Source organism: Diabrotica undecimpunctata, chromosome 6, assembly GCF_040954645.1.
Source record: "Diabrotica undecimpunctata isolate CICGRU chromosome 6, icDiaUnde3, whole genome shotgun sequence".
Taxonomy (NCBI): domain Eukaryota; kingdom Metazoa; phylum Arthropoda; class Insecta; order Coleoptera; family Chrysomelidae; genus Diabrotica; species Diabrotica undecimpunctata.
This window is the reverse complement of record NC_092808.1, coordinates 90,495,990-90,512,124: the sequence shown is the minus strand read 5'-3', so window position 1 is coordinate 90,512,124 and position 16,135 is coordinate 90,495,990. Positions and strand designations below refer to the sequence as shown.

Genomic DNA, 16,135 nt, shown 5'->3' with positions numbered 1-16,135 from the left:
TGTCTAACCAAAGTGTTCGTTTCATTTCTGATTCGTTTATAGTGGTTGTATGACTGTTGTGTTTGTTGTGTTCTGTATTGTAAAAAGGCTTTCTTCTTTTCTTCACATTTTGTCTTCACTTCCTCTCTAAACCATTGTGTTTTCCTTTTTGATATGTTAGTGTTTGTTACTTACCTCTCTCCAAGTGATTCTGTTGCTGCGTTAATTATATTATTTTTGAGTTTTTCCCAGCTTTCCTCGATGTTATCGTTTTCTAATATTTTATTCACAGCGATCTTCTCTGATATTCTTTGTATAAGTATTCCGTCGATTCCGTATTTAGTCCTTCGACTTTGATTTTTGTTTGTGTTGGCGCCGCTCTCTTGGGTGGGAAGTATTTTAGGAGTATTCTTATTTTACATAATACTAAGCTATGGTCGCTACCTACATCTGCTGAGTTGAGGCATCTTACGTCGATTATTTTTGATGGATGTATATCTCTGTTATATTTGTGTTGGTCTTTGTGGTCAAAAAATGTGTTGTTTATTCTTAGTTCGTTATTTGTGCAGAAGTTGATCATCAGTTCTCCATTTTCGTTTTAACATTCTCGTTATGTTTTTGTTTGATGCCGGGTATTACTTGGTTGCCTATTCCAGCGTTAAGATCCCCCAATATCATCATCTTTCCTCTGACTTGATCTACTACTTGTTGTAATTGGTCGTAGAACGCTTCTCTTGTTGTTTGAGGCTTTTATTTTCTGGGCCGTATAATCCGATGATGTTCAGATCTTCCTTCTCCATTCTTATCTTTGCTGTTACTATTCTTTCTGATATGTATTGACACTCTTTGATGTGATTTTGGTACCTTTGGTGTGTTAGTAAGGCCACACCTTCTTTTGCCCTGTTTTCTTTTGCTACTCCACTGTAGATTAGTATGTATTTACCTAATTTTGATTGGCCTTTTCCTTTCTTTTCTGTAGAGCACAAATGTTTATTTCTTTCTCTTTCAGCACTTGGATTATTTCTTGGTCCCTTGAGTTCAATGATCTGATATTCCAAGTAGTAATTCTCATCTGGGTTTTGGATGTTTTTCGCTTGTCCTTATTTCTTGCCGTAGTCGTCTTCATAGTATTAATCCGGTTCCGAGGCTGTACATTGTTTCTTTGAGCAGTATTTGTTTTTACGATTGGTAGGTTGCTAACCTTGCCAATCACCCTCCACATTTTATCCGGGCTTGGGACCGGCTGTAGTAACCGCAGAGCTACTCAATCCACCCCGCAATTACCCCAGGCAGTGTATTTTATATTTAAAGAGGGAATTTTGTTGAAAACAGTTAATTCTAGTTCTAGTTTCGAATATCGAGTTTAAAGTAAACCATACCATACCAGTAAAATTGGTACCGTTATCGCTAAATATAACAGAGGGGTTTCCTCTACGAGCAATAAAACTTTTTAATGCTAGTAAAAAGGAGTCACTAGAGAGAGGATACGAGTTCAATATGGACAGCTTTTGTACTCATACAGATAAAGAGTGCCACATAGCATTTTGTGAGAGGGCCTACGAAGGCATGTTTTTATCATAAGTGGTCCACCATAGTCCGTCCCAACATTTTGAAAGAGGCGTGAGATCGAAACTCTTTCCTTTGGTAAATCGGACATGATTTGCTGTGCAGGTTGTGCGCGAAATCTAAAGCAAGTACAGCAATTTCGAATAATTTTCTTAATTTCCCTGAGGCTATTCAAAGGCCAAAATCTTTGTCTGACGTTGGAAAGTAAGGCTTGTGGTCCGACATGACCAAGTCTAGGTAGGATAGTTATCCTGATAGGGCTTACCCGAGGTTTTTCTTGTAACCAGTATGCAGGAAACTGTGTTATCAGAGTATACAGTACGAAAGTAAATGCATGCTGCATAAGCCCTTTCGCTGCTGTCAGCAAAGCCATGAATTTGTATGTGTGCGACTTTCTTATTAAGAAATATACAGCGTGGGATTTCTAAGGACTTTAAGTGAGGTATATTATTTACAAAGGTTGTCCATTCTTTTTCCAAAGAGGGAGGCAAGATATCGTCCCAGTTCATTCGTTAAAGGAAAAGTTTCTTAATGAATAACTTTCCATGTAAAATCACAGGAGTTATCAACCCTAAGGGGTCATACATTTTGGCTAGAGTGGATAAGGCAATTCTTTTTGTAACGCGAGTGTTAATTGGGGTTTCAGGTACTGAAATTGAGAGTGTGTCTGGAGAAGGGTTCCATGAAAGTCCTAAAACTTTATTAGAGGTATTTTCGATTTGGATGTCATATGAAGTGGGTTGATCATTGTTACAATATTTTTCAATGAACCTTGTGGAATTGGAAACCCATTTGTGAGTTGAAATGCAAGCACTACCTAGAACGGTATTTAATTCATGATATGTGCTTTCTAGGTCAGCTTCAGTTTCGGCACCACAGAGGATGTCGTCTACGTAAGTTTGTGTAAGTAAGGCTTCACAAACGAAGGGGTATTTTTGGATATTAGTGGATGCAAGCTCTTTTATAGCCCGAGTAGATAAGAAACTTAAAGATCTGAGGCCGTACGTTACGCTGGTATGGTTCAATGCATTCAAGAGGTTTAGAGGGATCTTCTCTCCACAATATATTTTACAGGAAGGTTTGATTTGGGTTGATATTTATTTGACGGTACATTTTTTTAATATCAGCAGTACAAACAAATTGGGGTATTCTAAAACGGCAAATAATGTCAAATATATCAGGTTGTACCTGTGGACCTGTGAGAATAATGTCATTTAAAGATGTTCCAGAAGAGGATTTACAAGATCCATCACAAACAACGCGTAATCGAGTGCTGGTACTGCTCTCTTTTATCACGCAATGATGGGGCAAAAAATATTTGTGTTCGGATAAATTATTGTATAGTGTGAGTGCGATATATCGTGCATGATTAAGTGAAATGTATTCATCGATAAACCTTTTGTATTCACGAAATAGAGAGTGATTTAATTGGAATTTCCTTTCTAAGCCTTCGAATCGTTTTTTAGCGATATGAAAAGAGTCACCTAGTCTGGTACGCTCTGAGGGACATTTAAGGGGAAGATTGACTTGGAATCGTCCGTTTTCTAAAATTTTAAAGTTTTTCTTGAAGTCAAGTTCAGCAATTTCTTCAGTCGGGGTGAGAAATTTTTTAGTGGGTATTTCCCAGAATTTAGGAAGAAGCGAGTTAAGGGAAGAAGTGTTTTCGGAGATAACATTAGAAGTTTGAGTAAATAAGGATACTCTTTTATTTTTTAGATGATTATGAGGTACACTACCAGCGACAATCCAACCAAAAAAGGTGTTTTGAAGTACAGGGAGATTTTTTCCTAATCTTACGATGCCGTCGGTAATGAGTTGTAGTATTTGTCAGCACCTATCAAAATGTCAATGCTTGAAGTTGAAAAGTACTCACTGTCGGCTAAGGAAATGTTGTGTGGTATTTCGAGCAATTCTAGGGGTATATGTGTCTGCGGTAGTGGGGTAATTATTCTATCGAGTACGTAACAAGACATGTTAAGTTTATTGCTTTTATCATTAGTAAAGAAAATTGTAAGATTTGCCATTATGTTAGACATGATTGAGCTCTGGGCAATTCCAGAAATTTGAAGTGGTTGTTGGAGGGTTTTACAGCTAATTTTTTCAAAAAGATTCTTTGATATAAAGCTACTTTGACTAGCATTATCGAGAAGTGCCTTGGCTGTTATCATATGTCCTGATTTTGATTGAATAGATATTTTAATTGTTGCTAATAGAACATTACAAGGTTTAGCGGAGAATGTAAGGTCGCCTGTAGTATCTAGAGATACCGTGTGACAGACTCGAGGTGAATGTTATTGCCAGAGGAGAATGGCATGTCGTCGAATTCTGTATGATTTTTATTTGAATTTAAATTAGGGTTTGATTTTTCTTGAGTTTGATGATAATTATGTTTTCTGGAATTGGCATCAGAATGTCTTTGATTTGAATTCGATCTCCAATTATGTTGATTGCCTTGAGGATAGGTAGTTCTTTGGCCTTGAGATGTGCCTGAATTGTGAGATGGATGCGAGAAGTTAATGTTGTGGATTTTGCGTACGTGCAAGAGAGTGTGATGTTTTTTAGAACAGATCGAGCAAGTTTTAGAGATGCATTCATTGTAAGAATGTCCTGTGTCCAAACAATTTGTGCACATGTGTTGAGAATGTGTGAAATTTAATTTATCAGAGTGTGGTAGAGATAAGAAACGTGGACAAAGATATATTTTATGAGACAAGTCATTACAGTATATGCATTTAGAAGTGGAAGAATTATTGTAGGTAAGATTGGTGTGAAGAGAAGTAGTGCGAGAGAATTTCGGAGAAGGTTTTTCCGTTTTATAATCACGTGAGTCACTTAAATCTAATAAATTGTACCTATCTTCTAAAATGTCTAGAAACTCGTCTAATGTGGGTAAATCTGATTTAATTCTTTTTTCTCCGTATTGTTTTTTGGAGTTATAGTCAATTTTTCTTGATAAAATATAAACTAAGATGATATCCCAAGTGTCTACTGGAATGTTTAAGTTTTTTAAAGATTGAATGTGTTTTCCTATTGTAGTTACGAAGTCTCTGAGTGTTTGGGCATTAACCTTAGTAAGAGTGGGGTAGTCCAAAATGGATTTTAAGTGTGCTTTGATTATATTTAAGTTATTAGAGTATCGTTTTTCCAAGAGGTCAAGAGCAATGGTAAAGTTTTCGTGGGTTAATTCGAGAGAGTCAATTAAGGCGAGAGCTTCATTTTTTAGAGAAGATTTCAGGTATATAAACCGTTGAATATTTGTCAGATAGGGGTTATCAATGATTAAAGAGGTAAAAAGTTGATAAAATGATATCCATTCATTGTAGTTGCCTGAGAAGATTTGAAGTGATAATTGGGGTAGTTTTACATTAGTAGGCGTGATTTGTGTAACAGTGGGAGTTTGAGTGGCAAGACTGGGTAGATTTGACTCTACGAGAGATTTGCACTTTTCGCGTAATAAAGTTAAATATTTAAAATAATGTTTTTTCACAAGATCACCATTTTCAAGAGCATCGGCATCGTCAGTGGCTTGTTCTATGTTATCTTGTATAACATTATAACGTTCAAAATGTTTAATTATTGATTCTTCTCTTAGTTGTAATTCTGTTATAGTTCGTTGAGAATCTAAAAATTGATCACACCAATTATATGCTCGCGTCAACTTTGCCGTTGCTCGTTGTTTCTTCAGTGCCTCCATTATTAAATATAGGTTTTAAATCTAAACAAGTATGATATGCAATCACTAAAAACACTTTAAATTCACTTGCGAAAACACTACCGCGTTAGATATAGCACAGATTTTATAAGCGCCCTGAAAGAAAAACAATACAATACAAACAAATCAATAGAAATATCAATAAATGAATATTTAAATGTGTTGTAGTATACAGTGATGAGTGCCTTAAGAACCGGCAAAATAACGCAAAAGATAGAAAACATAATACGTTGTGAAATAAAAAGAGATGAAAGTAGTAGAGGTGGAAAATTATCGATAGAAACCTGTAATTTACATTACATTACATTAGGACTGTCGATAGTTTCCCACCTTAAGACATTAGCTTATGAGCTAGTTGACTTCAGTCATAATATTACAAGTATGACGTCGAACATTTTTTAAATTTCGCATAAAGTAAAAACTGATTGAAGGCAATAAAGCAAATGTAAGTAAACAGTTTAATTAGTAGTAATTCGATAAATACAGAATAATAAGCTATGATAATTCTCAAATCACAGTTTATTATTGATCAATACTTTAATTTTGGATAAAAACATACTCGTACTTGAACTGTTTTTACTTACATTACGTGATACGTATTACTTACTATGACTGAAGTCAACCAGCTCATAAGCTAACGTCTAAAGGTGGGAAACTTTCGATAGATCTAATGTAATGTAAAGTAAATTATAGGTTTATATCGATAATTTCTCACCTCTACTACTTGCATCTCTTTTTATTTCAGAACGTATTATGTTTTCTATCTTTTGCGTTATTTTGCCGGTTCTTAAGGCACTCATCCCTGTATAATATAAAATCGTTAAATATATGGAGGCACTGTGAAATCGGTAAGTATAATATTTATGATGTGTAAAAATATTAAAAGTATTTATTTAGTGAAATTTCAAAGATAAATAATAAATTTTTCGCTTGAGCAAATAAATGTTTTTAATTCTTAAAACTAATTACCTATTACAACGAATTTCTTAAAAGAATTATTATTCAAATTTTTATTTTATGCGAAACAATAGTGTCTTTCTTAGTATCGAAATTATCCTGTGAGCAGTGGGAAGAAAGAACTCTTTCTGTACCTGCAGTGGTGAGCGGTGAATTCTCGCACAGCGAATGACGCGACGTAGCAATTTGTAGAATATAATATATTTTAAATATATTTGTGTTGAATTTGTTCTTTATATAAATCCTAGTTTATAACATATGGGAGAAGGAACATGGCAACGGGCTGAGCTCCTCTGCACCGTCCAAGTGTAGCCGAATAAATATATCGGCCGGGTATAAGTAATCATAAGGTATAGTTACTTCGGATTATCCTTCGACTTTGGTGTATTTCCATTAAGCGGTGGTTCTTTTGTTATGTGGATTTAAATAAACTATTCTTACTCAGTAGAAATGTATTCAATTATAAATCGTATACCTTTAAATTGGTTGATGAAAATATAATAATTACTATTTATTTGCTCGTTGCTTGTATAATAAATATGATCACTTACAGTTGTTATTGTTAAGACGTGATCGGATGATTCACTATCATGACTGATTCACTATCTTTTCTATTCAAGTATTGTCTAGATCACACACCGGCAGGTGGAGACGCAGGTAATAACCGATGGGTCCCCCTCCGATAAAAAACCAGCCTGAGTTCCCGTTCATTCGAGGCAATTCTTGTCAACACCGCCGCGACCGGTCTTCCCCAATGTTCGAGCCAATTCATGTCTGCTTCTAGGGGATTCCGAAACTATCGGAGTTTTATATTTAAAGAGGAATTTTGTTGTAAACAAAACAGTTAGTTTTTGAAGATTGCGCCGCGTTTTAAAATGTAACGCACGTATTATAATATAATATATTAATTATAATAAATTATATAATTGTTAGTGTAAGATAAATTAGTAACAAAGACTTTAATAAATTTGTAAGTGTTATAAATAGAACCTTTAATAATAAATAAAAACAATAAATTAGAATTAATAAAAACATAACAAATGATGTCAGAAGTAAAATAGAAAATAAATTGTGAAAATGACTACGATTTATGAGCTTACAGTGACGAATTTAAGAAGACATCTCGAAGATAGAGAATTAGCTTCTACCGGAAAAAAGGCTGAGTTAGTCCAACGACTAAAGAACGCTTTGCAGGAAGACGGGTTGGACCCAGAAACTTATATATTTGAAGATGCTGTCATCTCGTCGATTTCGAAATTAGAGAACAAAGTTTCTGTTGATATTTCGAAAGTTTCCGGCGACATAGCATCATTAAAGAACAAAGTTTCTGGCAATATTTCTAAAGTTTCCGGCGACATCGCTTCTTTAGAAAACAAAGTTTCTAACGAGATTTCTTCTCTGGAAAGCAAAGTTTCTGCTAACATCTCTTCGGAAATCTCTAAAGTCACTTCTGAGATGTCTGCCCTGGACGATAGAATATCTTCGTTAAAAAACCAAGTTGCTGCTGATAAGTTGGCGTTCGAAGAAAATATGAAAGAGATGGAAAGGAAGATGGTGGAAACAGGGACAGCAGAGAGAGGATGCAATCCAATTACAGTAGAGACAAAAGAAGACGAGACGAAATGTAAGTTGGAAACACGGCCGAAATTTGAAGGAAGTGGAGGTTCTGTTCATGTTAAAGTTCCAACTTTTGACGGAAAATCGTCATGGAACAACTACATGAAACAGTTCGAATCAGCTGCAAGAGCGAATGCAGGAATCTGGCGGTTACAGTAAAGTTGGCGGACTGTAAAAGAGGAAGGAGATGAAGATAAACTTGACCAGTTCGTTAATATGATGAAAAGTATTACATGCAGGAAAACGAAGACCATAAAATCAAGAAACTCATTATCAGGAAAACTAGAACAAGTCGGCCTTAGGGGGCAGCTTCGACCCGCAAATTTTCCAAAGACCTTCTCATACTAATAGCTTCTTTGAAATGTCGTGAAGATAGTGTATATGTAGATGGAGAAATAAATGGTAGAAGGCATACGTTGTTGGTGGATACCGGAGCGACCAGAACTATTATACGCCCGACAGTTATAAACAGCCGTAAGAAACTCTCACCAACGAGGTTGCGACTTCGGACCGCTACAGGTAAAAATGCCAACATTCATGGAGAAATCCAGGTACAATTAGGAATTAGAGCAGAAAAGTTCGTCCATACTGTTATAGTTGCTGACATCGAAGAGGATGTTATATTAGGAATGGACGTAATGAATATGCATGGATTCCAATTGAATTTTAAGAACAAGGTAATCAAAGTTGGAAACGAGGAGGTATTTCTTCATCCACATAATGACAACACCGTGCAAGCAGTCATTAAAGAAGATACAGTCGTGCCTGCGAGAAGCGAAACGATCATAGTAGCGCGGTTACAGGGAATTGTGGGCGAAGGGAGACCTTATGATGGAGCCTTGGAACCATGACGACGAGGTTGGCCGTGGAATTATAATTGGAAAGAAATTGGTGACTTCGGCTAAAGAAATTCCTGTGTGACTTATCAATGTCAATGACTACCCAGTGACCATCAAGAAAGAGACAAAAGTAGGAACTTGTGTACCTGTGACATCCATAATCCGTCAGGCGACAACATCTGATAATTCCAACGATAAATTCGACCAAATGGTTGCAGTTGCAAGACAGTCTCTACATCAGATCGAGAAAAGGAAATTAAGGGAATTTCTTCGGCAGTATCGTGATATTTTCGTATCGAAAGGGGGAAAGACGGGAAGAACAACCGTTGTTAAGCATAAAATTGATACTGGTAATGCTAAGCCAATTCGTCAAACAGCTCGACGATTACCACAGGCGAAAAGAGAGGAAGCTGAAACGATTGTTCAGGAAATGAAGAAAGACGGGGTGATAGAACCTTCTACGAGCCCATGGGTCTTTCCGGTGGTCCTGGTTAAGAAGAAAGACAGAACGACGAGGTTCTATGTGGATTACCGTTTGCTGAACAACGTTACCAAGAAAGATAGTTATCCTCTGCCTCGGATCGACGATACATTGGACACATTGGCTGGAAGTAAATTGTTTTCTACTTTGGATTTGAAGTCTGGATACTGGCAGGTAGAAATGGACCCAGTAGATAAAGAGAAGACAGCCTTCACCACAGGATCTGGATTGTGGCAATTCAACGTTATGCCATTTGGACTCTGTAATGCTCCTGCGACGTTTGAGAGGCTTATGGAAAATGTGTTGAGAGGATTATCTTGGAAAACATGCCTGGTTTATCTAGATGACATAATCGTCTTGGGGGAGACATTTGAAGATCATCTGAAGAATTTAGGAAACATTTTTAATCGACTTAAAGCTGCCCAATCGATGTTAAACCCCAAGAAGTACCAGCTATTTCAAGGTGAAGTCAATTATCTGGGTCATATAGTCAGTAAAGAAGGAGTGGCCGTGGATAAGGGAAAAATTGATTCCATTAAGGAATGGCCAGTACCAATGGACAAACATCAAGTGAGAAGTTTTCTTGGATTATGTACTTACTACCGGAGGTTTATTAAGAAGTTTGCAGATATCGCTAAGCCATTAACGCGACTAACAGAGGAAGCAAGAGACTACCGCTGGCATACAGACTGCTAAAATGCTTTTGAGACCTTAAAAAAGCATTTAATCACAGCACCAATTTTAGGGTATCCGCTGCCAGAAGGAGAGTCCATCTTGGATACAGATGCAAGTAATGTGGGGATCGGAGGAGTGCTGTCTCAGATTCAAGGAGGACAAGAACGAGTCCTCGGATATTTCTTTCAAAACCTGAGCGGAATTATTGCGTCACGAGAAGAGAACTTCTAGCAGTAGTTAAATCAGTAGAGCACTTCTATCAATACCTCTATGGCAGAAAGTTTCTAATCCGAACCGATCATGCCGCCCTTAAATGGTTGATGCAGTTTAAGAATCCAGAGGGTCAGATAGCCAGATGAATCGAACGACTCCAAGAATATGATTTCAAGTTTGAGCACCGGGCCGGAGTTAGCCACTGAAACGCTGATTCTCTTTCCAGAAGGCCAAGCCCCGACAAGCTTTCGTAAAATTCAAGAAGGTACTGACTTGTTCAGAGTTCGATCTTCAACTGAGACTAAGGTTTACTAAGTGCTACGTGTGGTCAGTGCTGCTATATGGCGTAGAGGGCTGGACACTCAAAACAAGGGATATAAACAGATTAGAAGCTTTCGAAATGTGGCTCTATCGCCGTATCCTAAAAATACCATGGACAGCGAAAATCACAAATATAGATGTCCTTAAAAGAATAAACCAAGAAAGTCAACTTTTCGAAACCATCAAGAAAAGGAAAACTGCGTATCTAGGTCACATCATGCGAAATGAAAAATACCAGTTCCTCCAACTTATAATCGAGGGTAAAATTGAAGGCAAGAGAGGAATGGGACGCAAGAAAATGTCCTGGCTCCGAAACATAAGGCAATGGACAGGGATTAACGACATACAATCTCTGATACATATTGCAAGAAATAGAGAATTAATGGAAAATGTGATCGCTAAAATCCATTAGTGGATTTGCATCTGAAGAAGAAGAAGAATGCCCAGCAGAGTGTTTCCACTGCAACAAAACGGAATCCAAGGAAGCAGCAGTGCTAAGAACAACGATGGTCAACGACGACTGGACGCCTACTAAGATCAGGGAAGAACAAGGGAGAGATCCAGTTATACAGAAAATTCGAAAATGGAAAGAGGAAACCCGTCGACCACCTTGGCAAGAAATATCAAACCTATGCTCAGTAGTTAAGACGTATTGGGCTCAGTGGGACTCATTTATCATGGAAGATGGTTTGCTCAAACGAGTACTGGAAAATGATGACGGTTCAGAGAAGAGAAGACAGTTGGTGATCCCAAAGAGCAGAATAGCCGAAGTACTTCGTCAGTTACACGACAGTCCATCAGGAGGGCATTTTGGTGTAAAGAAAACCCTTCAGCGAATTCGGGAACGGTTTTATTGGATGAACAGTTCCGACGACGTAAAAGATTGGTGTAAGAAATGTACTATTTGTGCTACGAGTAACGGGCCTTACCGAAAAAGGAGAGCTCCTATGAGATAATATAATGTTTGCGGAAGCCCGTTTGAAAGAATAGCTTTGGGCATCGCTGGGCCATTCCCAGAAAGTGAAAATGGAGGCAAGTACATGTTGGTAGTAATGGATTACTTCACTAAGTGGGTCGAGATTTACGCACTTTCAGACCAGAAGGCCGCCACCGTTGGAGATAAGTTAATCCAAGAATATATTAGCCGATTTATAGTGCCTTTGGAGATCCATAGTGACCAAGGCAGGAACTTCGAAAGCGATCTATTTTAAGGAATATGTGATAGACTAGGCATGAAGAAAACAAGAACTATCGCGTATCATCCGCAATCGGATGGTATGGTAGAACGAATGAATAGGACAGTTGGCAAGTATTTGACAAAGATGGTGTCCGATCATCAGCGAGCTTGGGACCAATATCTTCCGTTCTTCACAATGGCCTACAGATCAACTGTTAACGAATCAACAGGCCAGACACCAGCCAGAGTCCTATTCGGACGCGAAATGCGACTACCTTGTGATCTAGAGTTTGGGTGTCGACCTGGAGAGGATGTAGTAGGCGAAGATTATGTGATCGAATTACGAAGAAGAATGGACAATGTACATGAGTTGGTCCGTTCCCACCTTCAGATCGCTAGCGACCGAATGAAGAAACGGTACGATACACAAGCCGAAAAGGGTTACTTTAAGAAGAACGACAAAGTCTGGCTCTATAATCCTAAGAAGCGAAAAGGTTGTTCTCCCAAATTGCAGCAGTTAAGGGAAGGTCTATACCTCATTATGGAGAAGATCAACGATGTCATCTACCGAATAAGCAAGATTCCGAGGGGAAAGCCGATGATAGTACACCATAACCGGCTGGCGTCTTTTGAAGGTGACCACGACGTAGATGAAGAAGTGGAAGTAAACCAAGTCCAAGATGTATCTGACCTCACGTTTGAGGAATTCATGGGTGCATATGGAGGTACTGGTAAAGCAAGAAATGGTGTTACCACCGAAGAGAGGCAAGATCTACTCGCACTTCACGATGACTACTCACTGGCCCTTACCACTCCGGCCAGTATCAAAGATGCACCAGGGTTGGTATCCGTCTGTCGAAGGAAGTTCGGTCGAGTTGCAGAACTTCAATGCCAAGTGCTAGCTCCCGGGAAAGCCTTGAAACTCCAAGATGTATCACGTTACCTTTTCTTCCGACGTGCAAAAGTTAGACATGCCAAAGTTAGAGTGCCGCCAATTAGATTGGAGGGTTATCCGAAGTATGGTGGAGAAGATCTTTAAAGATACCGAAGTCCAGGTGTTAGTCTGTTGCAATCCGCATAGTTACTGGTGCGGAGAGAAAACCGTCGCTTGTCATTTTTATACAACTTTAGGTTGTAAAACGACAGTTGCCGATACCAGCATACCGTTGCAATTCCAGTCCCGACAAGGTTCCAGGAGGAACCATCTTTTAAGAGGGGGGCAATGTTACGATAGATGATGACGCATCGTATGGCTCAGAACTGTAAACATATTTATTACTAATATCTTTTCTATTTAAGTATTTTCTAGATCACACACCGGCCGGCGGAGACGCAGGTAATAAGTCTGGCTCTATAATCCTAAGAAGCGAAAGGGTTGTTCTCCCAAATTGCAGCAGTTAAGGGAAGGTCTATACCTCATTATGGAGAAGATCAACGATGTCATCTACCGAATAAGCAAGATTCCGAGGGGAAAGCCGATGATAGTACACCATAACCGGCTGGCGTCTTTTGAAGGTGACCACGACGTAGATGAAGAAGTGGAAGTAAACCAAGTCCAAGATGTATCTGACCTCACGTTTGAGGAATTCATGGGTGCCTATGGAGGTACTGGTAAAGCAAGAAATGGTGTTACCACCGAAGAGAGGCAAGATCTACTCGCACTTCACGATGACTACTCACTGGCCCTTACCACTCCGGCCAGTATCAAAGATGCACCAGGGTGCATGAACCGATGGCTCCCCCTCCGATAAAAAAACCAGCCTGAGTTCCCGTTCATTCGACGCAATTCTTGTCAACACCGCCGCGACCGGTCTTCCCCAATGTTCGAGCCAATTCGTGTCTGCTTCTAGGGGATTCCAAAACTAACGGAGTTTTATATTTAAAGAGGAATTTTGTTGTAAACAAAACAGTTAGTTTTTGAAGATCGCGCCGCGTTTTAAAATTTAACGCACGTATTATAATAAATTATATAATTGTTAGTGTAAGATAAATTAGTAATAAAGACTAATAAATTTGTGTTATAAATAGAACCTTTAATAATAAATAAAAACAATAAATTAGAATTAATAAAAACATAACATTACCAAAGAATATAGACGCATATCTAATATCTATATTCTTTGATATTAGCTTGGACAAACACCGTGACACGAGATTGTAATAAATAAAAATATTGTCATTTTATTTATATTTTGCAAAATATTAATTTATAAACGAACTTACATATTGATACTATTTTTTTATATATAAAAAATAGTTTTTTGTGCCTCCTAAACTCTAAAAATTGACTTTGTTTTGACGGTTCAGAAGACCTAACCTTGTTCCTTGTTTATTAGTGACAAACTATTTTCATTTTTAATTATGCAAGAATAATTTATAATGATTTGATTCCATTTCTTAAAAAGTAAAATGAATAGCATTAGATGTTTTTTATTTAGTAAACAGTTGTTTTCTGTTACAAATCAAAGTAAAGTATTTATAAATTATAAGAACCTTTCCACAAGTTCTACCTTTCATAAAATCGAAACAGGTTTTGTTCATATTTTTGATCGAAAAACAAAAAGTCTTCAGAGAAAAAGAGCTGCTATAGCTGAAGATGTAAATGTGTATAATTACCTTAAGGATGAAATTGGTTACAGGCTCGCAGATAGGCTTTTTGATATCAAAAGAAAGTTTAAGTTAGCGGCAGATATAGGTAAGCCATTTAAAAATTTAAATTTATTATACAATAAAATGGCGTGTGATATACTTCAGCAATATTTTATTGCTCTTATTTGTACTTTACACTACTTCCACAACTCATTGTTCCACTTAATCATGCAATGATGCTTAATAAAATAGTCCACATAATAAAGTAAATGTCAAAAATGTACAATATTAAAACTGAAAATAAATTTAAAATACAACACACAAAATTGTAAGAATATAAAGTTCAAACCAAACAAAAGGTATGTACTTATGTGAAATTTAGTAACAGTATATCTGCATTTAATAATTGAAGAGTGAAGTGCATCCTGAATTAGTTGATGAAGTAGACAGCTGATTCTCAACTTGTATTATAAACCTTGGATAAGTATTGAAAATTGATTAATCTAACAGGTACCTAACGTTTAACGATTAATTGAGTAATCTAACAGGTACCTAACATTTATTACCTATTAGTTTATAATTAACAGGCTAGTTTTTGGGTATGTTTTATTTTTAGTAATGTTTAGAAATTTATGACTGGTAAATATCAGAAGTCAGAATGTTTTTCTAGTCAGAATCTAATACAGTAGAACACACTATTTTCTATTTTGTTATTTTCACAATGTTCCCTTGCCTCAATCTCATTTTTTTTATCGAAAAAATGAGACAAAATAATTTTTTTTAAATTCTTTGGAAGAAGTTTTACAATAATATATTCTGTCGGGTAATGTTGTTATTGATAACTGTTTTAGGGTGCAGCCGTGGTTATGTATCTAGACATATCTCTCCAGATTCTGTAGAAGAACTGATACTATGTGACATTAGTGAATCAAATTTGAATGCTGCAGTTGTCCAAGATGGCATAAAAACTACAAAACAAATTTTGGATGAGGAATACATTGAGGTATTATATACTTAATATATACATCACCTCACTTTTTCTTGTAAACAAGTATGTTTGAAGTTTGTAGTGAGGTCCCATTATGATTTTAAAGTGCATAGGTATTAAATCTGTAGTGGTATAGCAAAAGTTAATAATGTCTATCTTACCTTAACAAACTGATATAAAATTTTGGCAACTTGAAATAATGTGACTAAATAACATACCAAGCAAAAAGCCACATTTTGTCAAAAATCTGGACATATCAATTATTGTCATACAACTACATAAATAATCTTAAACGCCAAAAATTAAAATATGCAAATAAAAAATTTAAAAATAACATCAATATTGATTTATATTAAGTAATATGTAGTGTTTTCATAAACCAAGAAAACACCTTTTATTATCTAACAACTTATTATTCTCATAGGTAAAACTAGGAATTTATATTTCAGCGTTCTACTTTTTTTCAACCATTTATATTTTACTCCTACTACCTCACAATATACCTATGACATCATCAATATGTTTCATTACCTGATAGACAGAAATTAAAAATTTAATCCCTGAATCCCTCAATGAATTGAATAGGACTATCATTCTCGGAAGAGGTTAATTAACTCTGAGTTATTTTTAGAATTTTACTATCAATCATCAGCTCAGAAGGAGTAACACTCTAGAACAGTGGATGTAAATCATTGCAGCTCTCCAAAGCCTTTAGAAAAACAAAACAATAATGTATTTGTAAAGTTTATTTATTTATTTATTAACGGGTACTATCTAATTATATGTAAAATATTACAAAATAAAAAACTAAACTAAAAAATATATAGGCAGCAAATAAAAAACATTACATGTAACAAACGGAATCATAGTAAATTACTCATTGAAAAAATTACTATCCTTACATTACACTTTGTTTATAAACATTCTCCTAAGCACATAGTTATAAATCAAGATCTATTTTATTACCACTTCTATCCATTGAAGAATGTTTACCAAAATTACACAATGAAACTTACTGTAA

General features: G+C 36.5%; 1 protein-coding gene across 2 annotated transcripts in view; it reads left to right on the top strand.

Moving 5' to 3' along the window:
- Window positions 1-16,135, top strand: part of LOC140443546 (arginine-hydroxylase NDUFAF5, mitochondrial-like) — a 119,482-nt gene that overhangs the window by 53,915 nt on the left and 49,432 nt on the right. Inside the window, exons 1-2 of one of the 2 annotated variants that reach the window (XM_072534862.1) lie at window positions 13,834-14,232; window positions 14,978-15,129. In XM_072534862.1, the coding sequence (XP_072390963.1) occupies window positions 13,947-14,232; window positions 14,978-15,129 (438 nt within the window). In that variant the 5' untranslated portion in view covers window positions 13,834-13,946. Of the gene's footprint in view, window positions 1-13,833; window positions 14,233-14,977; window positions 15,130-16,135 lie in introns of those variants that run through there. The other variant, XM_072534863.1, reaches the window with a different exon arrangement.